Genomic DNA, 27727 nt, shown 5'->3' with positions numbered 1-27727 from the left:
CCCCCCCCCGCTCGTCACTGCGCAGGCGCGTCCGGAGCGTGCGGCGTCCCGAGCTGCGGGCAGCAGGCAGCGCGGGGGTCTGCGGCCTGTGTCCTCCTCGCCTTCCCGCCGCCTCGCCGTCCCGCCGCCCGCCGGCCATGGAGCCCCAGGTGCTGACGCCGCACGTCTACTGGGCGCAGCGCCATCGCGAGCTGTATCTGCGCGTGGAGCTGAGCGACGTGCAGGTGCGGCTGGGTGCGGGGGGCCGGGCGGGCACCTGCACTCCGACCGGGGTCCCGGGGGCCGCCCCCACCCCACCCCCAGCCGCGATCCCTGTTGATCGCGGCCCGCGGGGGCTCCGGCCGGCATGGGGGGCGCCCGGAGTCTGGGGTGCGGGGTCCCCGCGGGGTCCGGCGGCCACACGCCCCGCGCCCCTCTCCCCGGGTTGGGCGGCGGGGATCCTCGTGGGTGTCGGCGGCTGAGCACCCAGGGGTCACCCCGACGCCTGAAGCCTCCGGGCCGCACCGACGGGCCTTTATTTCCTTATTTTTGTTGGGGCTCTGTCTCCCCCCCAACTCAGCGAGGCCCCCTAAGTGATCATCGCTGCTGCGACCCCCCGCCCCCTCCCTCCCCTGTGCAGACCAGCCCGACCCACCCCTGCAGGCCGGGGAGCTGGAGCATTCCTTCCTCCGGGATTCCTTCTGGAATGTTCTACCCAGCGCCATCCCCGCCGCCGGGCCTCTGCTGACCGTCCCCGGCGCCCCGACCCCTGCCTGCCTCGCTCTCCCCACCCCTGCGCCCGCTGTCACCTGGGGGGGGGGGTGTCGGCCCCGCTTCCGGCCGGGGGTGGGGGGAGCACCGGTGCGGGAGCCCAGGCTGGACTGGACTTTTGCGTCAGAGGGTGAATACACGGTCCGGGCTCTTGCTCTCTCCAGGGTGATTTCACACAAAAAGGGGAAAGAAAAACAAAAAAAAAAAACCATATAGAGTCTTTGAAGACGGGGATCAAAGTCTGGGGCTGGCAGAGGCTCCGGCAGCCAGCCAGCAGAGCAGCAGCGTGAGGACACCCAGACCACTGAGCAGCCCTGCCCTGCACAGGTGCCTCCGAGAGGAGGAGGAGGAGGAGGAGGAGGTCGTGTTCATGGGGCCTGGGGCCCGGGGCTTGGCAGCAGGTGGCCCTGAGTTCAATCCCTAGAACCCCGATGCCAGAGTGATGCTCTGGTTCTCTTTGTCTCTGCCTTTTCCTCTCTATCTTCTGTTAATAAGTGAATAAATAAATAAATAAATATTTAAATATGCTAGGGTGCTTTTCAACCTATAAGCAGAACCCAGTGTTTTTTTGAGAGGGGAATAATAGGCTGTGTGTTGACACACCTGGTGGAGACAAGGACATGGGTCAAGCCCCCAGGCCCCACCTGCAGGGGGAAACCTTTGCCAGCGGTGTTGCAAGTGTATTCTCTCTCTCTCTCTCTCTCTTTCTCCCCTCTCTCCCCTCTCTCTCTCTCTCTCTTTTAAACATACATTTATTTATTTATTATTGGATAGAGACAGAAATTGAGAGGGGAAGGGGAGATAGAGAAGGAAAGAGACAGACACCTGCAGCCCTGCTTCACCGCTCATGAAGCTTTCCCCCTGCAGGTGGGGGGGGGACCAGGGTCCTTGAACCTGGGTCCTTGTGCACTGTAACATGTGTGTTCAACCAGGTGCGCCACACCCAGCCCCCCTCTCTCTCTCTCTTTATCTCCTCCTTCTCTCTCGATTTCTGGCTGTCTCTATTCAATAAGTAAATAAAAATAATAAAAAATTAAAGAAAAAACAGTGGTCCGGGAGGTGGCACAGTGGCCAAGGCACTCGACTCTCAAGCATGAGGTAGGTCCTGAGTCTGATCACCGGCAACACATGGACCAGAGTGATGTCTGGTTCTGTCTCTATCTTCTATCTTTCTAGTAAATAAATCTTAAAAAAAAAAAAAAGTGAGGGAGTGGGGGGGGGGGTTAAGCGCACTTGGCGCAAAGCCCAAGGTCCGATATAAGGATCCGGGTTCCAGCCCCCGGCTCCCCACCTGTAGGAGAGTCTTGCTACAGGTGGTGAAGCAGGTCTGCAGGTGTGTTTCTCTCCCCTTCTCTGTTCCCCTCCTCTCTCCATTTCTCTCTGTCCTATCCAACAACTACAACAATATAACAAGGGCAACAAAAAGGAATACATAAATAAATAATAGAAAATTATTAAAAAATAATAACTTAAAAAAAGTGACATAATCCCCTGCACCGAAGCTTCCTCCAGTGAAGTGGGGGGCTGCACACAACAGAGCAGCACACTGTCCAGTGAACTATTCCACCAGCCCGAGAAAAAAGGGGTTTTTGGGCTGGGGAGATAGCACTGTGGTTCTGCAAATGATTTTGATGCCTAAGCCATCAAAGGCCCCAGGTTCAATCCTTAGCACCACCAAGAGACAGATATATGTAGTGCTCTGGTAAAAAAATAAATAAAATAAAATTGGATAGACAGTATAATGGTTTTGCAAAGAGACTATCATGCCTGAGGCTCCAAAGTCCCAGGATCAATTCCCCATAACACCATAAACCAGAGCTGACGGGGGTTGGATGGTAGCACAGTGGGTTAAGCACACATGGTGCCAAGCGTAAGGATCCCGGTTCGAGCCCCCAGCTCCCTACCTGCAGGGGGAGTCATTTCACAAGCAGTGAAGCAGTTCTGCAGTTGTCTTTTTCTCCCCCTCTCTGTCTTCTTCATCTCTTTCTATTCCTCTTCTCTGTGCTATCCAACAACGACATCAGTAAGAACAACAGTAAAGCAACAAGGGCAACAAAAGGAGGACAAAAAAAAAAAAAAAAAAAAAAAAAAAAAAAACCCAGAGCTGAACAGTGCTCTGGTTAAAAAAAAAAATGGGTGTCTCTTGTATTTTTTTCTAGGTAGATCTAGACCTGTCTCTAAACATGAGTGATGTGTTGATCACATTTGGTTTGTGCAGAAATACGGAGGAATATTGGGTCTGGAGAGACAGCACAGTGGTTATGCAAACTGACTTCCATACCTGAAGCTCCGAGGTCCCAGGTTCAATCCTGAGCACCACCATTAGCTAGAACTGAGCAGGGTTCTGGTAAAAATAAATTTAAAAAAAGTAAATGAAAGGGTGAGGTAGATGGCATAATGGTTATGCAAACAGACTCTCATGCTTCAGGCTCCAAAGTCCCAGGTTCAGTCCCCTGAGCCACCATAAGCCAAAGCTGAGCAGTGCCCTGGTTAAAAAAAAAAAAGTAAATAAAAAACATGTGAGTCTGTTTGTAGTAGAGCTAAAGCAATGTCTGCACAAGGGCTGACAGCTGGCACAGCCTGTGCAGCTCACACTTTGCCAAGCACCAGGGTCGGGTTTGAGCCTCTGGCCGCCACAGGGGGACACCCGCCTGGAGCAGAGTCCTGAGGGCCCGAAGCCCTGCAGGAGCCCTGGGTGCTACAGACACAGACACCATGGCAGAAATGTGAAGGTCAGTAAAACTGTCTTCTGGGACGAGAAATTCTTATTTTTAGGACAACATCATTTAAAAAAATTTTTTTAAAATATTTATTTATTTTCCCTTTTATTGCCCTTGATGTTTTTCATTGTTGTTGTTATTGATGTCGTCATTGTTGGATAAGACAGAGAAATGTAGAGAGATGGGGAAGACAGAGAGGAGGAGAGAGAGACAGACACCTGCAGACCTGCTTCACCGCCTGCAGGTGGGGAGCCGGGGGCTCGAACTGGGATCCTAGTGCCCGTCTTGTGCTTTGCACCAGGTGTGTTTAACCCACTGCGCTAAAGCCCCGACTCCCGACAAAATCATTTTATCCCAATTAAATTTTTGTTCTTTCTGGAGTTTCCCATCAGTGATTAAAAATTGTATTATCAGTTTATTTATTAGAGACAAGTCGAGAAGGAAGGGGGAGCTAGAGACAGAGACACCTGCAGACCTGCTTCACTCGTAAAGCTTCCCCCTGTGCAGGTGGGAAGCAGGGGGCTTGAACTCAGTTCTTTGTGCACCATAATGTGTGTGCTCTTACCAGGTGCGACAATGCCTGGTCCCTCTCATCCATTATTTATTTTATCTATTTAATTAATTTTTTTTGCCTCCAGGGTTATTGTTGGGGCTCAGTGCCTGCACTAGGAACCCACTGCTCCTGGAGGCCATGTTTCCCATTTTTGTTGTTATTTCTGTCGTTGGATAGGACAGAGAGAAAGCGAGAGAGGAGGGGAGAGAAAGACAGACACCTGCAGACCTGATCACTGCCTGGGAAGCGACTCCCCTGCAGGTGGGGAGCCGGGGGCTCGAACCAAGGATCCTGATGCCAGTCCTTGCGCTTCACACCGTGTGTGCTTAAGCCACTGCACCACTGCCCAGCCGGGGGCTTGAACCAGGATCCTTACGCCGGTCGTTGGGCTTTGTGCCACGTGCGTTTAACTCGCTGCGCTACCTCCCAGTCCCCAGCTTACTTTTTTAAATTTTTGTATTTATTTTCCCTTTTGTTGCCCTTTTTCATTGTTATTATTATTGATGTCATTGTTGGATAGGACAGAGAGAAATGGAGAGAGGAGGGGAAGACAGAGGGGGAGAGAAAGACAGACACCTGCAGACCTGCTTCACCGCCTGGGAAGCGACTCCCCTGCAGGTGGGGAGCCGGGGGCTCGAACCGGGATCCTTAAGCCGGTCAAGTCGCTCTGGCACGTGTGGTGCAAGGGATCGAATCCCGGGGCCTCTCTCAGGCACGTGTGGTGTCTGCTGCGTGTGTGGAGTGTGCTGTGTGTGGCGTATGTCACACGTGTTGTGTGTGCAGATGGTGTGTCTGACGTGTGCGGGGTTTGTGTTGCGTGTCTGCGGCATATGTGGCGTGTGCTGTGTGCGGGTGGCAGGGCGGCCTCTCCGAGCTCCCTGGCGCCGGTGCCCGTGGAGGTGAGTCGGCCGCTGAGCCTGGGCGCCAGGGGCCCGAGCTGATTGCTGGCCGCTCGCTCTCGGTGCCGCCCTGTGCGGACAGTGCACTGCTGCCCTGGCCGGGATGAGAGGTGGGGGAGAGGGGCGCTGCCGCAGAGACAGGACGGGACGGGACGGGACGGGACGGGACGGGACGGGGCCTGCCGGAGCACAGCAAGTCCTGGCAGCGCTCTGGTGAGAGCAAACGGGGAGGAAGGGAGATCGGCGCTCAAGGGAGGAGTGAGCTGCCCACAGCAAGCAGCATGAGCTGGGAGGGAGGGAGGGAGGGAGGAGAGCCCCAGGCGGGATGGGAGGGATGGGAGGGATGGCCTCTGTGCTTCTCGCAGCTGGACTGGACTCTCAGCCTGCTGGGCTTGATCCGGGTGTTTATCCGGGTGTTGATCGTCTGCAGCAAGGCCGGTGCTTGAGGGCTCAGCCCTCCCAGCCCCCCTCCCTTGCCTCTCCTCCCCCCTCTCTAACTTTCTTTTAAGACTTATTTATTGATAGGGAGAGGAGAGGGAGGGAGAAGACAGAGGGAACCAGAGAACCCCTCGGGCACGTGCAGTGTTGGGCCTTGAACTCAAGGCCTCAGGCTTCTAAGTCCAGCATTTTAGCTACTGCACTACCTCCTGCGCCTTAAAAAAGTTTTTTTCCTTCAAACTTAAGCTCACAAGTAAAGCAAAGTATTAATGAACCGTGGATTAAATGGCCTTTACACTCTTTTTCTGTATAGGAACAATAGCTAAAAATGTTCCACAGGAAGTCGGGCGGTGGCGCAGTGGGTTAAGTGCAGGTGGCGCGAAGTGTGAGGACGGGAGTGAGGATCCGGGTTCGAGCCCCTGGCTCCCCACCTGCAGGGGAGTCGCTTCCCAGGCGGTGAAGCAGGTCTGCAGGTGTCTGTCTTTCTCTCCCCCTCTCTGTCTTCCTCTCCTCTCTCCATTTCTCTCTGTCCTAGCCAACGATGACGACATCATTAATAGCAATAGTAACTACAACAATAAAGCAACAAGGACAAGAAAAGGGAATAAAATAAGTAAATATTAAAAAAAAAGAAGTTCCACAGCAGAGATCACACAGGCTGTTTCCCATGGTTGAGGACCACGGTGCGGACACACCCTCAGCTTGGCACCCCCGACACCCCCGACGCGGCCGGTGAATCCAGCAAGGCAGCTGAGCGGTGCAGAGCACGGGACAAGCACCAGCAGCCCAGGCAGGGGTCCGAGACGGGGCCTTTACCTAGTTTGTGCCCTTGTGTGGAGAGGACACACACTCTGAGGGGTGTGGAATGTCTCCAGGAGGCTTAGAAAATGCTGAGGGGGGGCCAGGTGATGGTGCGGCTGGCTGAGCACACATTACAACGCACAAGGATTTGAGTTCGAGCCCCCAGTCCCCACCTGCAGGGGGAAAGCTTTGCGAGTGGTGAAGCAGGGCTGCAGGTGTCTCTCTGCCTCTCTATTTTCCCTTCCCTCCTGACTTCTGGCTGTCTCTATCCAATAAATAATAAAGATAATAAAAAATGAAAAATAAAAAATGCTGTTGGGGAGCCGGTGGTGATGCATCTGGTTGAACACACATGACAGTGCACAAGGATCTGGGTTCGAGCCCCTGGTCCCCACCTGCAAGGGGAAAGCTTTAGAAGTGCTGAAGCAGGGCTGCAGGTGTCTCTCTTTCTCTCTCTATTTCCCCCTCCCCTCTCGATTTCTGGCTGTCTCTATCCAATAAATAAAGACAATAAAAAGAATTTATATAACAAACGCTGATGGTGAGGTCTGGGGGGCTGCGGAGCCCAGCTGCTGTCAGAACACCCGGGACGTTCCCACTGGGCTGTTTTGCAGGTTGCTAAGAGACCTGTGCTGAGACAGATTTATGGGGCTGACCTTTTGTTTGCCTCTTTTTCTGCCTTTTTGTCAGTTACGCTGAGGCTGCTGGGTGCTCTGTGAGGGTTTTATATTCCTCAGGAGAACAAAATGACCTTGCTTCAGACCCCCGCAGGCATTTTGAGCTCCAGCTGTGAATGTCAGAAGCCCTCGCTGGCCGCCTACTTCCTTTCTCAGAGCATCCCGAGTACCTCTCTCTACGTTCCCTTTCTGTCTGCACTGCAGAAGTAGACAGGTGTAAGCAAAACACGGTGGAGAAGGTATTCCTAAACCACACCTATGTTTCCGAATCCACTCTTTAAAAATATTTTCACAGGGGTAGATAGCACAAAGGTTTTCTGTTTGTTTTTTTGTTACCAGAGCACTGCTCAGCTCTGGCTTATGGTGGTGCGGGGGACTGAACCTGGGACTTGGGAACCTCAGGCATGAGAGTCTCTGCATAACCATTATGCTATCTACCCCTGCCCAGATAGCATAAAGGTTATGCAAACAGACTCCCATGCCTGAGGTTCCCAAGTCCCAGGTTCAGTCCCCTCACCACCATAAACCAGAGCTGAGCAGTGCTCTGGTAAAAAAATATATATATATTGACAAGTTATATGATATGTACACTTAAGCAGGTGCACCACCGCCTGACCCTGTCAAATTATGTATTAGAGAGGCAGCAGAAAGAAATTGAAAGGGTTCAGGTGGTGGCGCACCTGGTCAGGTGCACATGTCACAGTGCACAAGGACCCGGGTTCGAGCCCTCTGTCCCCACCTGCAGGGGGAAAGCTCTGTGAGTGGTGAAGCAGTGCGGCAGGCAGCTCCGTCTCGCTCCCTCTCACCCCTCCCTCTCGATTCTCTCTCTCGATTTTCCCCCTCAATTTTTGGATGTATATCCAGTAAGTAAAGATAACAAAATTAAAACAAAAATAAAACTAATTAAAAAGAAATTGAGAGGTAAAGGGAAAGGAGAGAGAGAGAGAGAGAGAGACACCTGCAGCACTGCTTCACCTCTTGCAAAGCTTCCCCCCTGCAGGTAGGGGCTGGGAGCTTGAACCTGGGTCCTTGCTCAGCTGGGTGAACCACCACCTGGCCCCTTTCAGAATCTGCTCTTATATATATATTTTAAAGTATTTTTATTTATTTATTATTGTATTGAGACAGAGAAATTGAGAGGGGAGGGGGGAGGTAGAGAGGGAGAGAGACAGACACCTGCAGCCCTGCTTCACCACTCATGAAGCTTTTCCCCAGGGGCTTGAACCTGGGTCCTTTTGCATTGTAATGTGTGTGCTTAACCAGGTGCGTCACCTCCTGGTCCATATATATATTATTTATTTTATTTATTTATTCCCTTTTGTTGCCCTTGTTTTTCATTGTTGTTGTAGTTATTATTGTTGTCATCGTTGTTGGATAGGACAGAGAGAAATGGAGAGAGGAGGGGAAGACAGAGAGGGGGAGAGAAAGACAGAGACCTGCAGACCTGCTTCACCGCTTGTGAAGCGACTCCCCTGCAGGTGGGGAACCAGGATCCTTATGCCGGTCCTTGTGCTTTGCGCCACCTGCACTTAACTCCCTGCACTACAGCTCAACTCTCATATATATATATTTTTATGCATCTTGGCACTTAGCTCCCTGCGCTACAGCTCAACTCCCATATATATATATATATATATATATATATATATGCATCTTGGTGAGACCAGGAACTCACTCGGGTGATGTCACCACTCTGGACCTCTAAAAAAAGTTCAGATAGAGAAGGAGAGACACCAGCACTCTCACTGGCGCACAGCTATGCAGTGCCAGTCGGTGGGCCCCCGTCTGACCCAGTACACACGCTGGCGTCTCACTTTCCTGCTCAGAGATGTCACATTTTTCCACGTACTATCCTCTGTGCTGCCAAGAGAAGATGGAGGTAGCGTTTCTTGTTCTCTTACAGACTTGATGAGAGAGACCCAGAGCAGTGCCAGGGTCTGCACCCCAGGACATTGCCAGTCTTGTCCCCCCCTCCACACACTTTGCCGCTGCCACTTCCTGGATCCTCCCAGAAGCTGTCTGCAGAGTGCTTCCAGAGAAGAGCCCAGACTCACTTCGGGCCCCCAAATCTCGAGTCGTTTATTGTCTGGTGGTGAGAGCTGGGCCTGGAGGGGCCACTGTGGGTAAAGCCACAGATTCTCCAGCATGTGGTCCCGAGTTCCATCCCCAGTGACGCTCTGGCCCCCCACCCCCATTAATCAACAAGCCGGGCTGTGCCCACGGTGAGAGACACTCCCTGCCACCCACCGTGACAGACAGTTTGGCTTCTGATCTCTTGAGTGTGCAGAGTGGACATTTTAGGATTGATGTAGCAGAGCAAGTAAGCTTGGACCTGTAACCAGTGCAGCACAGTAGCCGCCACCCTTCCTTAAGGCCTCCCCCTCCCCACAACCCGGGAAAGAGTTTAGGTGAGAGCTCATCACCTGGAAAGCCCAGAACCAGCGGGGTGGGCCGTAGGCCCTGCGGTGGGTGTTTGTCTTGGCGTCTGCTGCTTTCGTCATCTCGGGCACGAAACATCGGTGGCGGAAAGCCTTGTTTCTTCATATGGGAAATTTTACAGTAGCAGAGCCTGTCCCGGAGAGAGAGAGCGAGGGAGGTTGTGTGTGTGTGTCCCTCATGCTGAGGATGTGAAATCCTTTGGCTGAGTGGTGAGCGCTCTGTAAGCCTGCCCTCAGCTGGGAGGGGTGCGGGGCTAATTGGTCCCACTTAAGAAAAGAGCCCCCCCTCCCTGGTTCGAGCCCCCCGGCTCCCCACCTGCAGGGGAGTCGCTTCCCAGGCGGTGAAGCAGGTCTGCAGGTGTCTGTCTTTCTCTCCCCCTCTCTGTCTTCCCTCCTCTCTCCCTTTCTCTCTGTCCTGTACAATAACAACAATAACAATAACTACAACAATAATGAAAAACAAGGTAACAAAAGGGAAAATAAATATAAAGAAATTTAGAAAAGAAAAGAGCCCCTAGAGGCCAGGTGATGGCACATTTGGTTGAGTGCACACAGTGCAGTGCGCAAGGACCTGGGTTCAAGTCACTATCCCCCCACCTGCATGGGGATGGGGACGCTTCACGAGTAGGGATGCAGGTCTCTCTCTCTCCCTATCTCCCTTTCCCTCTCAATTTCTGTCTCTATCCAAAACAAACAAAGGGAGCCACTGACAAATGCAGGTCTGCTTTCTGCTTACTGCTTTTTTTTCTTGCCAGTCGGTGACTTATTTGCATTATCTGCACCTGTGGAACATAATTGTTCCCTTAAGAGCAAGACTTACAGATACTAAGTCTGCTGTCGTCGGCGACACCCTCAGGCAGGAGATTATGTGCCTATCCACTCGTATTATCGAAGACTGTGGCGGGAGACTGTGGGTGATCGTCTTTCTGTCTGCACCTCAGTCATCTCTCAACAACTAGGCTTTTAAGCCCTCAACGTTGATCACAGGATACAGAAGGGAAAGTCCAGGAAAATTAAAGACCTTTAATCAGGCAGATACCTGCTTTTTAAAAGAGACGTTAGCAGCCAGTGCGAAAGCACCGTGGTGTGTTGCAAAAGCCTCTCTCTCTCTCTCTCTGTTTTTTTTTTTTTGCCTCCAGCTTTATTGCTGGGGCTCAGTGTCTGCACTATGAATCCACTGCTCCTGGTGGCCGTCTTTTTTCCATTGTTGTTGCTGTTATTGCTGCTGTTGTTGGATAGGACAGAGAGAAAACGAGAGAGGAGGGGAAGACAGAGGGGGGGACAGAAAGATAGATAGCTGCTTCACCGCTCGTTAAACGACCCCCTGCAGGTGGGGAGTCGGGGGCTCGAACTGGGGTCCTTACACTATGCACTATGTGTTCTTAACCCAGTGTGCTACCACCCAGCCCCCCTTTCTATTACTTTTTTTAGATAAAATTTTTTTTTTTTTTAATATTTTATTTTATTTATTTATTCCCTTTTGTTGCCCTTGTTGTTTTATTGTTGTAGTTATTATTGTTGTTGTCGTTGTTCGATAGGACAGAGAGAAATGGAGAGAGGAGGGGAAGACAGAGAGGAGGAGAGAAAGATAGACACCTGCAGACCTGCTTCACCGCCTGTGAAGCGACTCCCCTGCAGGTGGGGAGCCGGGATTCGAACCGGGATCCTTGTGCTTTGCGCCACCTGCGCTTAACCCACTGCGCTACAGCCCGACTCCCTAGATAAAAATTTTTTTAAATATTTATTTCCTTTTGTTGCCCTGGTTGTTTTATTGTTGTAGTTATTGTGGTTGTTACTGATGTTGCTGTTGTTGGACAGGACAGAGAGAAATGGAGAGAGCAGGGGAAGACAGAGGGGGAGAGAAAGACAGACACCTGCAGACCTGCTTCACCGTCTGTGAAGCAACTCCCCTGCAGGTGGGGAGCCGGGGGCTCGAACTGGGATTTTTACGCCGGTCCTTGCGCTTAGCGCCACGTGCGCTTAACTTGCTGTGCTACCGCCCGACTCCCCCTATTATTTTTTATTATTATTATTTTTTTCTTTTCTGATTTTTTTTTATTGGGGAATTAATGTTTTACATTCAACAGTAAATACAATAGTTTGTACATGCATAACATTCCCCAGTTTCCCATATAACAATACAACCCCCACTAGCTCCTCTGAATCCTTCTTGGACCTGTATTCTCCCTACCCACCTACCCCCACCCCAGAGTCTTTTACTTTGGTGCGATACGCCAATTCCATTTCAGGTTCTACTTGTGTTTTCTTTTCTGATCTTGTTTTTTAACTTTGGCCTGTGAGTGAGATCATCCCATATTCATCCTTCTGTTTCTGACTTATTTCACGCAACATGATTTTTTTCAAGGTCCAAGATCGGCTGAAAACGGTGAAGTCACCATTTTTTACAGCTGAGTAGTATTCCATTGTGTATCTAGACCACAACTTGCTCAGCCACTCATCTGTTGTTGGACACCTGGGTTGCTTCCAGGTTTTGGCTGTTACAAATTGTGCTGCCAAGAACATATGTGTACACAGATCTTTTTGGATGGGTGTGTTGGATTCCTTAGGCTATATCCCCAGGAGAGGAATTACAGGATCATAGGGTAGGTCCATTTCTAGCCTTCTGAGAGTTCTCCAGACTGTTCTCCACTGAAGTTGGACCAAGTGACATTCCCACCAGCAGTGCAGGAGGGTTCCTTTGACCCCACAACCTCTCCAGCATTTGCTGCTGTTACCTTTTCTGATGTCTGACATTCTCACAGGAGTGAAGTGGTATCTCGTTGTTTTCTTTATTTGCATTTCTCTGACAATCAGAGACTTGGAGCATTTTTTCCTGTGTTTCTCGGCGTTTTGGATCTCTGGTGGTGAATATTCTGTCCATGTCCTCCCCCCATTTTTGGATGCGGTTATTTGTTTTTTTGTTGTTGAGTTTGGCAAGCTCTTTATATATGTTGGTTATTAAACTCTTATGGGAGAAGATCTTTACATGTATGGCATGTAAAGATCTTCTCCCATTCTGTGAGGGGTCTCTTGGTTTGGGTAGTGGTTTCTTTTGCTGTGAAGAAGCTTTTTAATTTGATGTAGTCCCATAGGTTTATGCTTGCCTTAGTCTTCTTTGTAAGTAGATTTGTTTCATTGAAGATGTCTTTAAAATTTATGCTTAAAAGAGTTCTGCCAATATTTTCCTCTAAGTATCTGACAGTTTGTGGTCTAACATCCAAGTCCTTGATCCACTTGGAATTTACTTTTGTATTTGGTGAAATACAGTGATTCAGTTTCATTCTTCTGCATGTTTCAACCCATTGTTTCCAACACCATTTGTTGAAGAGACTCTGGTTTCCCCATTTAATAGTCTGGGCCCCTTTGTCAAAGATTAGATGCCCATAGGTGTGGGGGCTCACTCCCCCTATTATTTTTAATGAAAGCAAGGCACAGAGACCTGCTCAGCTCTGGCATTCGGTGATGCTGGGGCTTGAACCTGGGACACTGGGGACTGAAGCATGAAAGCCTTCCCTCTTGTCAACTGTGCTGTGAGTAGAGGCTGTGTTTCTCTCCAGCCACCACCTGCAGTCATCACCCTGACTCTCCTCTGGGGACACTTCCCCCAGCCCTCCAAGCTGCTCCTTCCTGTATCAGCCACTTGATGCTCCCTGACGTCCCCTCACAGGAAGTGACTCATGTGTTCTCTCTGCCTCCACAGCCCCCAGTCTGGGGCTGATTCTCAGAGACCCCCCCCCAGCAGCTAATGGCTGACTCAGTCAGTGGGGGGCCCTCAGGCGGGAGCCTGCACCAGAGGAAAGCAGGTGTGGGTGGCTCAGGGTCTCTGCTTCCAGTCCGTTCACCTGGGGGAGTCTGTGGAGGGTCGTATTTGAATGGCATCTGGCATCATAAGCTTCAGCATCATCTTTCTCTTCCTCTCCGGCTCCTCTCCTTACAGAATCCGGCCATCAGCATCTCGGAAAATGTGCTACATTTCAAAGGTTGGTGCCTGTGTGGACTCTCCCTGCCCCAAACCCCCACCCTGCCCCCACCCCCCTAGCCAGAGAAGACCTGGCAGTTTCTAGTTTTTGGGTTTTTTTGGCACTAAGGCCTCGTGTTCTTGTGTTTCTACAATGCCTCTGCTCCCAGCACCCTCTGCCCCCTTAATTTCAGAGAGAAGTTGAACTCTGGGTCTCAGAGACCAGGAGACACCCATAGCAGTTCTCAGGCAATGGCCAGATTGGACAGAGGAGCCAGGGGCCTTAGAGTTGGGGTGACCCTCCGGCCATGTGCTGGCTTTGGGGACAGACTGTCGTCAAGTCCCAGGGCCACCGCTCACGTCCTGTCTGCCTTCTCCCGGGAATGACCCGAGGAAGGCTACTGCTCTTTCCTCGTTCACTCAGAAGGCAGCTCCTCCAGGCTCTGGAGTGTCGAGGGTAGGGAGAGGCTGTGTCTGAGCCCCCCGGCAGGTCCCTGTGCCCTGTGGCTTCCCTCGGCTGCCTCCAACCCCCCTCCCCAACTGTGAGAGCCTGAGTCCATGGGCTTTGCAATGTGGCCTTTGTTCTGCTGCTGACTCCGGTGACATCCAGGCCACATTGGAAGCAGAAGTCCACACTTTGGAAGCGGCATCAGGACAGGCGGGGTCCACCTTTGAGAGGGTCATGGCTCTGTTCACAAGCCCCCCCAGGCTGACAGGAACTATCAGCAGTGGCCCAGCTTCCTGAGGACCCAGCCTGGCCCCATTTCAGGGACCCTGCCTCCTTCCTTACAGCACAGGGACATGGCGCCAAAGGGGACAACGTCTATGAATTTCACCTGGAGTTCCTGGACCTCGTGAAGCCAGAGGTACCTACGGCCTGTCCCCTCCCACTTCCTTCTCCATGACGGGAGGTACTTAGCTCAGTGGACTGGGAAGTGGGACCAGCGGGGAAGGAGAGAGAAGCCGTGGGGGTCCTGCTGGCTTCCTCCCGGGCCACACACTAGGAGAGTCGGGGTGACCCCGCTCTGCTCCCTGGCCCTGCCCGGGCCCCGTTCTCCTGAGCAGGATGGGCTGGGGGCGTGGGGCAGTGGTCTCAGGCTCCCCGTGTGCCCTCCCTCCTGTCCCCCCAGCCGGTGTACAAGCTGACCCAGAGGCAGGTCAACATCACGGTGCGGAAGAAGGTCAGCCAGTGGTGGGAGCGGCTCACCAGGCAGGAGAAGCGCCCGCTCTTCCTGGCGCCCGACTTCGATCGCTGGCTGGACGAGTCTGACGCAGAGATGGAGCTCAGAGCCAAGGTCAGCGAGGACCCCAGGGGCCGGGCCGACAGGGGCCGCCTCAGGTGCCCTGGGCAGCGTCGGGATGGTCACTCAGATGTGGACCAGGAGACCTGGCCCCTGCAGGGCCCGTCCTGGACTCTCCCACTGCATGTGGCCCGTGGCGAGTACTGGGTTGACATCTGCTCTGTGAGCCTAGGGTGACAGGGCCTGGGGACGGAGGCCCCAGGGGCCCAGGGCCATTCTTGTCACAGGCGGAGGGGCGCCCCTCACCCCCACCCCCAAACACACTTGACTTGGGAGTCCTCTTCTGGGAGACTTGTTCACCTGCATCTCTTGTATCAGAGTGGACGCTTACTGTGCCCTGGGCCTGGCCCACCGCCGGGTTCCGGCCTCGGCCACTGGCAGCTCTGTGGGTGCCCCCTGTGAGCCTCTCACGCCCAGCGCCCGCTTAGTCCTTGCCCGTTCTGGCGGCCCCGGGCCCCTCTCACCGGTCCTCTGCCGCAGCCCCTGAGTCGCCTGCCCTTCTCTCTGTTTCTCTGGAAGAGCGGGAGTGGAAAGCCAGCTCTGGGTACTCGGCTTCTCACGGCTACCGGGGTGCCCCTGCCCCTCCGTCCCCACGCTCAGAGCTCGGCTGTGGCGTCCCTGGCCCCGCAGGAGCTTGTAGCTTGTACGCTGCTGCTGGAGACACGGCTTTGACTTTGGAGAGAATCATGCCCGAAGCCTAGAGAGCTCAGATGAGAGAACGGCCGTAAAATCTGTTTTCTCCAACCGTGACACGTCTCCCGGTGCCTTCTGCGCTCCGGGATCCCGAGGCCGCCCACCCCGTAGTTTGGAATTCAGCCCGCGGGGCTCGTTCTGCGGGCGGTCGGCCGGGTGTTCTGGGATGGATGTTGAGGTGGAGTCGGGCCGTCTGGCAGCCCCGTTTTGTCCCAGTGACATTGCCCCAGTGAGTGTGAACCCAGTTAGAGGAGGCGGCTGAGCGCTTATCCAGCCCGTGGGCTTTTTGCCATCACCTGGGAATTCTAAACGTGTGTTCTCAGAAACGTCTGTCCCGATTACAGGAAGAAGAGCGCCTCAACAAACTCAGACTGGAGAACGAAGGCTCCCCGGAAAGTGAGTGCCTTGCTGCTCTGGGGATGGGCTGGGGGCGAGCTGGGATGGAGGCAGGTGTGGGGGTCTGCAAGGAGCCAAAGCCCCGCCTGCTCCTGCGCGCCCCGTCCAGCCTCCTGTGCTCTTGGGACACACTCTGGAGCCGAGCCGAGCCGGGCCGGGCCGGGCCGGGCCGAGCCGGGTCCAGTCTGCGCTTGGCCCTTTGCTCCGCGGCACGCAGCACGTGGCTGGCCCGCCAGCAGCCGGTCAGGCAGCAGACTTCCTCCCGTTCTTGAACGAGCGTTACCTGCTCGACCTTTACGGCTCCAGAGAGGAAGCAGCTATGGATGTCACCAGCATGGCAGAACTGAGCGGAGCTGGGTTTTGCCTTTCTTTTTTTTTCTTTTTTAAAGTATTTATTTATTTATTCCCTTTTGTTGCCCTTGTTGTTTTATTATTGTAGTTATTGTTGTTGATAACACAGAGAAAAATGGAGAGAGGAGGGGAAGATGAGGGGGAGGGAAGGAGAAAGACAGACACCTGCAGACCTGCTTCACTGTCTGTGAAGTGACTCCCCTGCAGGTGGGGAGCCGGGGGCTCGAGCCGGGATCCTTAGGCTGGTCCTTGTGCTTTGTGCCATGTGCGCTTAACCTGCTGCGCTGCCGCCTGACTCCTGGGTTTTGCCCTTTAAAAAAAAAAAATTTATTTATTCCCTTTTGCTGCCTTTTTTGTTTTACTGTTGTAGTTATTATTATTGTTGTCATTATTGTTGGATAGGACAGAGAAATGGAGAGAGGAGGGGAAGACAGAGAGGAGGAGAGAAAGATAGACACCTGCAGACCTGCTTCACCGCCTGTGAAGTGACTCTCCTGCAGGTGGGGGACCGGGGGCAGGTTTTGCCCTTCTGAGCGCCTGGTGGGCTGGTTGGTTAGTCACTCTCTGTCAGGGACTGTCTTTCTCTGTCCTGGGATGTGTTTAGCCTGTCGGGTCCCCTTGGGACCTAACAGCTCACGCCACCGTCTGCTTCCAGCTCTCGCCAGCCTGAGGAAAGGCTACCTGTTCATGTACAACCTGGTGCAGTTCCTGGGCTTCTCCTGGATGTTCGTCAATATGACCGTGCGCTTCTGCATCCTGGGCAAAGGCAAGTGTGCTGCCGCGCTGCCGGCCTCCTCCCTGCCTGCGCCCTGGCCCCTGGCTCCCTGCCTTGGCCTCAGCCTCAGTCCCCGAGCCTGCCACTGTAGTCTTTGTCTGCCAGTCGCCGGGGCCTTGTGAGCAGAGGGGCCTGGGCGTGCTGCTCCTTTCACTGGGGAGGCAGCAGGTGTAGAGAGGTGAGAGGAGATGTCCATCTTCGGTCCACACAGCTGGCCAGAGGCACGTTCCTTTCTCTGATCATTTGTAACTAAAGAGGTCTGAGGAGGCAGCATATGATTTCGCAAAAGGGGTTCCGTGTCCGAGGGAGGCACTGACAGGTCTCGAGTTCAGTTTCCGTAAGTCAGAGCTGAGCAGTGCTTTGATTAAGAAAAAGTAAGTCTATATATGTGTATGGCATTCCCGGAGTTGAGCAAGGTGAAAGGGGTTTCACTTTTGTTGGAGCCTAGACACACTCACAAAGGAACGAGCATAAAACTGGACGTTGTGACTGTCGTGAAGGTGCTGGTTGTTGGCCCGGGACAGGACTCAGTGGTAAAGTGTGTGCTTGCCGCGGGGGAGAGAGAACCTGGGCTCCATCCCTGGCACCAGCCACCTGCCAGCAGAGATGATACCGGCTCTTGCTACGTTAAATTAGTTGATTTGCTCTGACAGGATTCTAGGCAGAGTAAATGACAATGGAAAAATCTTGAGAATGGGGTCAAAAAAGCATTAGACCATTTTGCTGTGAACAGTAGATAATAAAAATGGAGGGAAGGGGAGTCGGGCGGTAGCACAGCGGGTTAAGCGCAGGTGGCGCAAAGCGCAAGGACCAGTGGAAGGATCCCAGTTCGAGCCCCCGGATCCCCACCTGCAGGGGAGTCGCTTCACAGGCGGTGAAGCAGGTCTGCAGGTGTCTGTCTTTCCCTCCCCCTCTGTCTTCCCCTTCTCTCGACATTTCTCTCTGTCCTGTCTAATGACGACAACATCAATAACAACGGTAACTACAACAACAATAAAAAACAAGGGCAACAAAAGGGAAAATAGATACTAAAACAAACAAACAAAAAAAATGGAGGGAAGAAAATAATTGGAAGACCTTTTCTACTTGACAGAGAGGATGCGGAGGGGGCGGCAAGGTGGTGTCACACCTGCTTAAGCACACACAGCACAGTGCGCGAGGACCCAGGTTCAAGCCTCTGGCCCCCACCTGTAGTGGGGAGGCTTCACCAGTGGTGAAGCAGGGTTGCAGCTATCTCTATTCCTCTCTATCTCCTCCTCCCCTCTCAATTTCACTCTGTGTCTATCCAGTAATAATTAAAAAGTATATATGTATAAAAGAGAAGAATGCACAGTCTAATACCAGCCTGATAGGAAAGGGGGTATCAGCACAGCGCTAGCAAAAAAGACTGGCGGGAGCCCAGAGAGAGCTTGAATGCTACGTATATGATGAAAATACAGTCATGAGTCAATGGGAAAGGAGATGGTACCCACTGTTTGATTAATGCACTTAGCTGCTTTAAGGAGAAATAAAAGGTCAGTGCTTGAAGAAGTAGTCTGTGGGCTGGGGAGACAGCATGGTACTTCTGCAAAAAGATTCCTGCCTGAGGCTCTGAGGCCCCGGGTTCAATCTCCAGCACCACCATCAGCCAGAGCTGAGCAGGACTCTGGGAAAATGATAGGGGCCGGGGGTTAAGTGCCACACATGGCACAAAGCAGGACTAGCAGAAGGATCCCGGTTCGAGCCCCCGGCTCCCCACCTGCAGGGGTGTCGCTTCACAAGTGGTGAAGCAGGTCTGCAGGTGTCTGTCTTTCTCTCCCCGTCTCTGTCTTCCCCTCTTCTCTTGATTTCTCTCTGTTCTAGTCAACAACAACGACATCAATGACAATAACTACGGCACCGATAAACAAGGGCAACAAAAGGGGAAAAAATGGCCTCCAGGAATGCAGGCATTGAGTCCCAGCAGTAGCCCTGGAGGCAAAAATGAAATAAAGCAAAATAAAACTCATTTTAATGAGGGATGCACACACACACTGCTCAGATGTGGCTGATGGTGGTGCTGGGGATTGAACCTGGGGCCTGAGAGCCCCAGGCATGGAAGTCTTTTGCAGAGTCAAGATGCTGTTCCCCAGGCACCCTCCCCACCCCACCCCCACTTTTTTGAAAGTTTTGAATTGGAATACTGTTGCCTGGAAAACGTCACACGTGTACGCGGTGAGTCGCCCGCACGCACTGCGTTCAGTCCAGAGAGTCTCCTGGGGGAAATCTAGCCATGCTTTCAGGGAAGCTGGCGGGGCCTGGCTGCTGGAAGGAGACAAGGAGTCTGTTGGACTCTGCTCAGCCCGGACACAAGCGTAACTGCCCTCAGAGGAGTAAGAGTCTGGGGTCCCGGAGTGAGACCGCAGCAGGAGAGCTCTCAAATGAAAAGGTCAGTGTATTTGACCACATAAAGTGACGAAGTAAGTCCCTGTATCTGTGAGATTGGAAGCGGGTGAGGTGAGGACGCAGCACGGGGAGGGGGCTGCCTCCGGGACCCGCACAGACTTCCCTTCACAGGACGAGGTACCAAGACAGATGTCAGAAAACGGCTCCAGGGACAAGGGAGTCCTAAAAGGAACTAAAACTAGCTTTGCATCCAGAAAAACAAAAAAAAGCTTCACTCCGTAGTGATAAATAAAGAACATAATTTAAAAAAAAAAACAAAAAAACCCTGCCAGTTTTGCAAAGTTCTGAAAGCCACCCGAGACAGGAGAGGCTGTGGGAATTAAAATCAGTGCCCCAGAAGCTTCTGCTCTGGTCCAGCAATGAATACAACAGCCCTTTAGACAAACCACTTGGGAAAGGCGTCAAGAGCCTTACCTCTGTGTTGTTGGTCTGTTTTAACTGGAGCACTGCGGGTTGAATTTAGGACTTGGCGGTGCTGCTGGCATGAAAGTATTTGTGTGTGATCGTGAGGCCATCTCTTCAGTCACTGGCACCACACACAAAAGCATTTTTCCTTGTCACTGCAAGCTTTGAGTACTTCCTATCTGCCTTGCAATGACTAAAACAGTGACATATGCTAATGGACTTTATTTCCAGTGAGATAACCGAGCTCAAGGACTGGTGTGTGGTGCCAGAGAAGGAAGCCAGGTTCTCTGTACATGACTTTCAGGAAAGTGCCCGTGCAGATGAGTCGCCGAGCTGTGTCCCCACCTGGGAAGATGCTTGGGACAAGCTCAGAAGCGTCTTGTGGACTGATGTTTTCACGTGATCACACCTAGATAAAGCGGAGGAAACCCTGGACCACCACAGGTGTCATTTCACCTGGCCTGTGGGTGGGAATTAATCACTTTTTGAGGAGGGGCGCTGGGCAGTGGCACACTTGGTAGATACAGCCTGTATGGGACCCAAGTTCAAGTCCACAAGCCTCACCTGCAGAGGTGAAGTAGGGCTGCTGGTGTTTCTCTCTGCTTTTTCTTTTTTTAAAAAAAGGTTTTTTTTTAATATTCTTTTTTGTTGCCCTTGTTGTTTTGTTGTTGTAGTCATTATTGTTGTCATCATTGTTGGACAGGACAGAGGGAAATGGAGAGAGGAGGGCAAGACAGACAGGGGGAGAGAAAGACAGACACCTGCAGACCTGCTTCACTGCCTGGGAAGCGACCCTCCTGTAGGTGGGGAGCCGGGGCCTTGAACCAGGATCCTTGAGCCGGTCCGTGCGTTTGGCGTCATGTGTGCTTAACCTGCTGTGCTACTGCTCGCCCCCCCAGTTATTGTTGCTTTTTACCAGAACCCTGTTCACCTCTGGCTGATAGTGGTGCTGGGGATTGAACCTGGTATCTCGGAGCTGTAGAGTGAAAGCCTTTTGCAGAACCACTGTGCTGTGTCCCGTTGCACATGCTGGTTGAACCCCCGCCAGCTGGGCTGAGTCTGAGTGTTGTGTGCGGCCTGCTGGCCAGAGGCACTGCCCACTTATCTGGGTCAAGCTGCCTGGATTTGTACTTCTATTTTGGCTCTCAGCTCTTTCCTAACCGCCTCCTGGACTTAGTCTTTCATGAGTCCTCAGAAGGGAGGCGAGGCCCGGGCTGTCTGCAGCGTCCTCTCCTTGGATAAACACACGAGACGGATGGCCTGACCCTAACTCAGTTTTCTCCTTGAACCGCTGCTTCTTAAGCCAATATAAGCATGACAGAATGACAGAATGACAGAATGCCTGGGCTTGGACATCGCAAGATAAGATAGGATAAGAGACTATCATTCAGGGTTGCCTGTCTCTCTGTGAAGTAACACTTCTGTGTGAAGGTGCTTGTTCTAAGTGTAAAAATACAGGTTAATCACAGTAGAGTCGAGGAATATTGAAATCAGAAGCTTCTGCCCTGATCCCAGCGAGGAAGGCAGTGGTTTCTTCTGCCCAGAACGGACGGACTGTCTCTTTCTACCAGTTTAGACTCCTAGTCCGCTAACCTGTGAGTCCTTTCAAAAGTTACTTAGTACTTTCAAAAACTTCTTCAAGTTACAAAAGTAAGTGGGCTGATTTCAGGACGTCTGGGGAATGGTTTGATGGGGGCTCGTGGGGTGACTGAACCATCCTCCCTCCATATTCACCCCTCCACATGCCCCCTTTTAGCTGCTCTTGGAGTCAGGCAACAGCTACGATCTGCAGCCTGGGAGGTGGCGGTGCAGTGGTTAGAATCCTCTTCCTTATTTTTATTTTTTAAAAGTCTTTTATTTTATCGGATAAAGACAGGTTGAGAGAGGAAGGGGGAGATAATGAGGAGAGAAAGCCTTTTTTTTTTTTTTTTGCCTCCAGGGTTATTGCTGGGGCTCGGTGCCTGCACCACTGCTCCTGGAGGCCATTTTTCCCCCTGCTTTTGTTGCCCTTGTTATTGTAGCCTTGTTGTGGTTGATGTCGTTCATTGTTGGATAGGACAGAGAGAAATGGAGAGAGGAGGGGAAGACAGAGAGGGGGAGAGAAAGACAGACACCTGCAGACCTGCTTCACCGCCTGTGCAGCGACTTCCCTGCAGGTGGGGAGCCGGGGGGCTCGAACCGGGATCCTTAGGCTGGTCCTTGCGCTTTGTGCCATGTGTGTGCTTAACCCGCTGCACTACCACCCGACCCCCTATTTTATTTATTTTTTATTTATTTATTTTTAAGAAAGTTCTGGTGACTGGGGAGATAGGTCAGCTGGTGGTGTGTGAAACGTGTGTGCTTAAGTCCCCAGCTCTGTCCGACACCCCAGGCCTGCCGCGGTGCTCCGGCCCCCTGGCCCTCACTTCCTGGCCCCCGTCCTCCCTGGCCCCCGGCAGCCTCTGAGAGAAGCCCCATGTCTGTTCACAGAGTCCTTCTATGACACCTTCCACTCCACGGCCGACATGATGTACTTCTGCCAGATGCTGTCCGTGGTGGAGACCATCAACGCGGCCATCGGTGTCACCAGCTCCCCGCTGATCCCCTCTCTATTCCAGGTACGGGGGCCAAGCCCAGGGAGGGCGGAAGGGGCCCGGGGTGCTGAGGGAGCTGCTCCAGGGGCCGGCAGAGCGCAGCTGCGAGGCCTCCCTGGAGCTGACTGGCCACTCCCGCCTGCGAGGGGTGGCGGCGGGGGCTGTGCCGGCTCCTCTGATTTATGGGGACCCCCATTAATACATCTGTGCCACCCCTGGTGCTGGAGAGTCCTGGCCGGAACAGGCCGTCAGTCTTTGAGCTCCAGCTGCCTCTCCAGCCCTGGCGCTGACCCCTGCCGGTGGGCTCTCTGGGGCTCCCACTCACCGCTGGGTGGTGGCACACCCGGTAGAGCACACTCGCTCGTTCCTGTGTGCAGACGCTCGGGTTCATGCGGGGGGAAGCTTCATCAGTGGTGGAGCTCTCGGTGACTCTACTCTTCTCTAGCTCACCCTCTCCCAGAGAAAAAGGGACAAACTGGGCCCGGTGGTGGCGCACCTGGTTAAGTGCACGTTACAATTCTCAAGGACCCTGGTTCGAGTCCCTGGTCCCCACTTGCAGAGGGAAAGCTTTGTGAGTGGTGAAGCAGGGCTGCAGGTGTCTCTCTGTCTCACCCTTCCCTCTTGATTTCCGGCTGTCTCTATCCAATAAGTAAATAAGGAAAATCAAAAAAAAAAAAACCCAAACCAAACCTGACAGCCGAGAATGGTGGAGCCCCTGTGACACCTGTGTCACCGGCCCCTGTGACAGCCCTGGTGCGAAAACAAAGCACTGGAACCAGCCCCCACCAGCACGGGGGTGGGTCTCAGACAGGTCAGCAGGGTCACAGCACAGCTCTGAAGTGCCTGTTACACAGGATGTGGCGGGAGTCCCTCCTGGAGCTGGCTGTCCCCCACACCGCAGCAAGGATGAGCGTGTCACAGACACGCCGCTGAGTGAGGGGCGACGGGGTGTGTGGAGCGCGGATTGAGAAAGTCTCAAAACAGGCCCAGTGGGAAACACGGGCGTCAAGGGATGGGGGAGTGGAGCGCCTCAGGAAAAGTGTGGCCGGGGATACGGCAGAGTGGACGGGACACGGGGCAGTGGCTGGGGACGCGGCAGAGTGGACGGGACACGGGACAGTGGCTGGGGACACAGGAGAGTGGGTGGAGCACGGGACTGTGGACGGGGTCATGGAGAGCGGTTGGGACACGGGACAGCGGCCGTGTGTGGGTGTGGGGTGTGCTCCACGAGGCAGTGATCTGTCCACGGCTCGTGAACACAGACACACACTTGTGTGTCCAGAAAGACCCGTCTGGGTGCTTCGTTTCGTCCAGAGCCCGAGCAGCTGATGGATCTCACATTTTGTTCTTCGCTCGCTCGCGTTGAGTTCAGTGGGCTTTGGCTGTGAGCGCACGCACGCACGCACGGTCCCCGTGGTTTACCCTCCCCACAGATGCTGGGGAGGAACTTCATCTTGTTCATCGTCCTGGGCGCAGCGGAGGAGATGCAGAGCAAGGCCGTGGTCTTCTTTGTCTTCTACACGTGGAGTTCCATCGAGATCTTCAGGTGCGGCCAAGGCGCCTCCTCAGCCACTCCTGTCCCCTCCACCAACGCCAGGCGGGTTTCCGCCCTAGAAGCAGACACAGGCTCCAGGGTCCGGGGCAGGCCGAGCGGGAGGCCAGGAGACGGTGGGCCACCCTGCCCTCCAGGGGCCTGCTGGGAAGAGCCTCACTCACTCACTCACAGGGGAAGTGGGTTGAAAGCCGGCCAGGGGCCACGGACACCGGACAGTGGCCGGGCTGGGTAGAATTGGCCAAATCAGCCTTCTAGAAGGCCCCACAGAACGACTGCGGTTTGGGCCGGCTGCTTATCTGCCCTTCAGTTCTCAGAGAAACAGCTTTGCACAGTCCGAGGGTGGGGGAGGCCCCAGCCGGGTGGGGGTGCAGGTGGTGTTCACCCCGGAACTGTCCCCCAGGGCCCCGCCACACCCACTAAGCCACTTAGCGCAAATCTGGGATAGATGACAGGCGCTTTGCGCTGTTACTGGGAATGACACTGGTGTCAGGCCTGTGTGTGCGGCCCAGTGTCTGCGACAGTCTCTTCCGGCCTCTGTAGAGGTGACCCCTGCCCCCTTCCCTTCTGGGAACCGGTGTTTCACACAGACTAAGGTACTAGCGGGGACTTCCCTTTCCTGTGGGCTGGGGCTGTCCACGTGCCCGACGTTACTGCTCTGGGCCGCTCTCTCACCCGGTAGGGAGAGGGGCAGACAGAGCGGGAGAATCCGCAGCCCCAGCACCCCTTCTGCCACGCAGAGCGCCTCCCTTGTGGTGCCGGGGATCGAATCCGGGTGCCCGTGTGGCAGTGGCAGCGCCAGCACCAGCACCAGCACCCAACCAGGCGAGCAGTGTCCTCAGCCCCCTTACTGATCCCTTCTGGGCCATCACTGGGACTTCACCACTCCAGGCCGAGTCCTTAGGGAGACAGACCAACTGGGGCCGGGCCCGCACCCCTGCAGGTACCCCTTCTACATGCTGTGCTGCCTGGACATGGACTGGAAGGTGGTCACGTGGCTCCGCTACACCATGTGGATCCCCCTGTACCCGCTGGGCTGCTTGGCAGAAGGTACCAGCCGTGGTGAGGGTGAGGGGGCGAGTGGGCCTGCTGTACTGGGTAGCTGTGGTTGCTGGAGATTATTTTAGTAGTTTGAGAGAGAGAGGGAGGGAGGGGAGAGAGAGACAGAGTGAGCGAGAGCAGGCACGTGTGACACCGGAGATCGAACTCAGAACCTCGTGCCTCGTAGTCCAAGGCTTTCCCTGTCCTCAGCCTTGGAGGGTGAGAGGATCCCACTCCTGGCCGTGGCCCGACGTCCCACCCACAACACACTCTGCTCTTTCCCCAGCCGTCTCGGTGATCCAGTCCATCCCCGTGTTCAACGAATCCGGGAGGTTCAGCTTCACACTGCCGGCCCCGGTCAAGCTCAACGTCAGATTCTCCTTCTTCCTTCAGGTGTATCTCATCCTGCTCTTCCTGGGTGAGTGCGGCCCCCGACAGACCTTCCGCCACTCTGGGGGGCAGAGCCATCCAGCTTCCAAGTACACTAGGGTGTTTGCTTGCAGAAGAGTAAGACCGGGCAAGATGCCGCAGTCAGTGGACCGGGGGGTGAGCCGTCGTTAGGATCTGTTGATTTCTTAACTGGAGATGGAGAGCATGAGAGAGGAAGGGGAAGAGGGAGAGAGAGAGAGAGAACCAGAGTGTCACTCATGCCCATGGAGCCCAGGACTCCTGGCTTCTCAGTCCAGCGCTCTGACCACTGTGCGTTCTGGCCGAGCTGTTTCCTGGAAGGACTCTTGGCCCCTGGGGACTCAGTGCATGGGAGCTCTTGTTCCAGACGACGTCAGAGGCACTTTTAAAATAGAGAAAGAAACGGCTCCTGCTCTAGCTTGAGTGGCACCTTGCTCACCGGAACTGACGCGGCACAGGGTGGGAGTGGGGACACAGTAGCCAGGCCCTCAGAGCCCACTAACATCCTCCCCTGGAACCTGTTTGCTCCTGGGCTCATTTGCTTTTGTAGGAAGCCAGTTCCTGCTTTTTAAAAACATCTTTCCTTATTGGATAAGGACAGCCAGAAATCAAGAGGGGAGGGGGTGATAGAGAGGAAGAGAGACAGAGAGACACCTGCAGCCCTGCTTCTCCACTCGCAAAGCTCTCCCCCTGCAGGTGGGGACCAGGGGGCTCAAACCCACGTCCTCCAGTTCCCGCTTTTAACTCATAAAGACCAGGGGCCCAGAAAAGGGAGCATGAAGGAGCCTGAGTTGTTACAAGAGCTCCTAAAGGCATCTGCAGTCCAGAGCCCTTTACCGGCTTTGCCAGCGTCCTCCCACACTGGGCTGTGAGGACGTGTTTCTCCGGTGTCAGGGTGTCGGGGCGCAGACGTCTTGAGGGAGCCCTGAATTAGCTGGGCTGTCTGGTCTCCTGGCAACCGGCGGAGCAGCCGTCTATTGCCACAGAACAGGACCCCAAACACTCGAGCCCTCGGCTTCCAGAAGCAGCCAGTGGATGGGTCTAGGGTCCGTCATGAAGCTGGGGGTGGCCTCCCCCCCCCCCCCCCCCCCCGTCAGCCAGAGCCGGAGCCGACACAGGCAGTGAACCCAGCAGGCCTGGGTGCCCGTGGCCTCATTTAGAGCCAGGGGACAAAGTGACTGACAGTCGCATGGCACATGGCTATGTGACAGATCCTCCCGGGGCGGGAGGGGGGTTCAGCGGGCAGAGCACGTCTCTGTGCTCAAGGCCCTGGGTTCGATCCCAGGTGCCCCACGGAGCACCGTGGACAGGGATGAGGAGGGTGCTCTGGTGTCTCTCCCTCCCCCCTCTCTCTCTTATAAACACACACAATGGAAGTTGGGCTGGGGAGGCTGCGCAGTGGCCGAAGGCGTGTGCCAGGACCTGGGTTCCATCGCCGGCCCTGCTGGAGGAGAAGAGAGAGGTCGTGGGGACTCTTGCCAAAGGTCACGTGCCGTTCCGTTTCCTTTTCTCTCTCTCAGAAAGTGTGTACTCCATTTCAGAAAGCTCTCCGGCCACAAACAGGTAGCGCCGGTTGGCAGGAGCGAGTGTCCGTGTGGGAGAGGCGTCACGGAGAGCTCTTTCTCCTCGCCTCCATGACAGCCCGTCTGTCCCCCCGAGCTGGGGACAGCAGTGTCAGAGGCGGCGGCTCTGGAGAGACACTTCAGTCACTCGGGAGAAAGGCAGCGGGGGGACGGCTCTCCATGGGCACGGCCCGTGTTGACGGCCAGCCTGGAACGCACATGGAGTCCTCGGGCTTCAGAGCAGTGACCCTCAAATTCACGTCACAGCTAGTTTGTAGGTCTGAGTGACCTGAGAAAAACACATCGTCATCATCACCACCCCCACCCCACCACCACCGCCATCCATCGCCAAAGGGTTGTCGCTGGGGTGTGAAAACCAGTCCCCCCCACCCCCCGCTTTGGCCTGAGACCACCCTCCTCTGACGGCTTCTCCTCTGCTTTCAGGGCTCTATGTAAACTTCCGTCACCTTTACAAGCAACGTAGGCGACGCTACGGGCAGAGAAAGAAAAAGCTGCATTAGCGACCATGCCCCTCTCTATACCCCCCCAGTTTGAACCTCCCCTGCGACTTCTCACGGTTTCACCCATTGTACTGACGTGGCGTTCAGTGTTGAGTGCTTTGGTCCCGGCAGCCGCCAGCCGCTCTGCACCCTCCGCGGAGCCCTGCATGACACGGCGCCCCGCCCTGGCACAGGCTCCCGAAGGCCTGGTGCGGCCCCCCACCTGCGGCCCCCCACCCCGTCCCATCACACGGGGCTCTGTCCCGTCCAGCTGTTGCTTGTCAAGTAGAAGGCGAGGCTGCTGTTCCGGGGGGTTAGCAGAAGTGCCTCAGCTGGTGTGACTCCATCCAGTGCCGGGGCCCCTGCTGGGGAGGTGGGCTCTGGTTTCCCTTCAGTCTTCCGTCGCTGCCGGTGGGACTGGTGGGGCTGGGGCTGTGCACGGAACGCAGACGCCTTTCTAGGCCGCAGGCAGCGACAGCTCTGGCCGGTTATGGTTAGTCGGGGCAGGATGC

The 27727-nt window shown here is 54.3% G+C and overlaps 1 protein-coding gene across 2 annotated transcripts; it reads left to right on the top strand.

Annotated features, from left to right (window-relative positions):
- Positions 1-13: 13 nt before the first annotated feature.
- On the top strand, positions 14-27727 carry HACD3 (3-hydroxyacyl-CoA dehydratase 3). 2 transcript variants are annotated; one of them, XM_060174312.1, is made up of 12 exons: positions 14-224; positions 13214-13256; positions 14027-14100; positions 14365-14529; positions 15573-15624; positions 16631-16741; positions 22049-22176; positions 23586-23698; positions 24648-24754; positions 25032-25163; positions 26531-26637; positions 27160-27727. In XM_060174312.1, the coding sequence occupies exons 1-12, from the start codon at positions 138-140 to the stop codon at positions 27169-27171; spliced, it is 1131 nt and encodes a 376-aa protein (XP_060030295.1). In that variant the 5' UTR covers positions 14-137; the 3' UTR covers positions 27172-27727. The 2 variants fall into 2 exon arrangements, with proteins under 2 accessions (XP_060030295.1, XP_007532418.1); XM_007532356.3 differs by lacking the exon at positions 26531-26637 and having other exon boundaries at positions 15-224.

Source organism: Erinaceus europaeus, chromosome 16 (assembly GCF_950295315.1).
Source record: "Erinaceus europaeus chromosome 16, mEriEur2.1, whole genome shotgun sequence".
Classification (NCBI taxonomy): Eukaryota; Metazoa; Chordata; class Mammalia; order Eulipotyphla; family Erinaceidae; genus Erinaceus; species Erinaceus europaeus.
This window is presented reverse-complemented; position numbering and strand designations above follow the sequence as displayed.

Coding starts and splice junctions, on each gene's coding strand:
- HACD3 (XM_060174312.1), top strand. CDS start 138: ATGGAGCCCCAGGTGCTGACGCCGCACGTCTACTGGGCGCAGCGCCAT. Junction 225..13,213: donor TGGAGCTGAGCGACGTGCAG/GTGCGGCTGGGT, acceptor CTCTCCTTACAG/AATCCGGCCATCAGCATCTC. Junction 25,164..26,530: donor TCTCATCCTGCTCTTCCTGG/GTGAGTGCGGCC, acceptor ACACAATGGAAG/TTGGGCTGGGGAGGCTGCGC.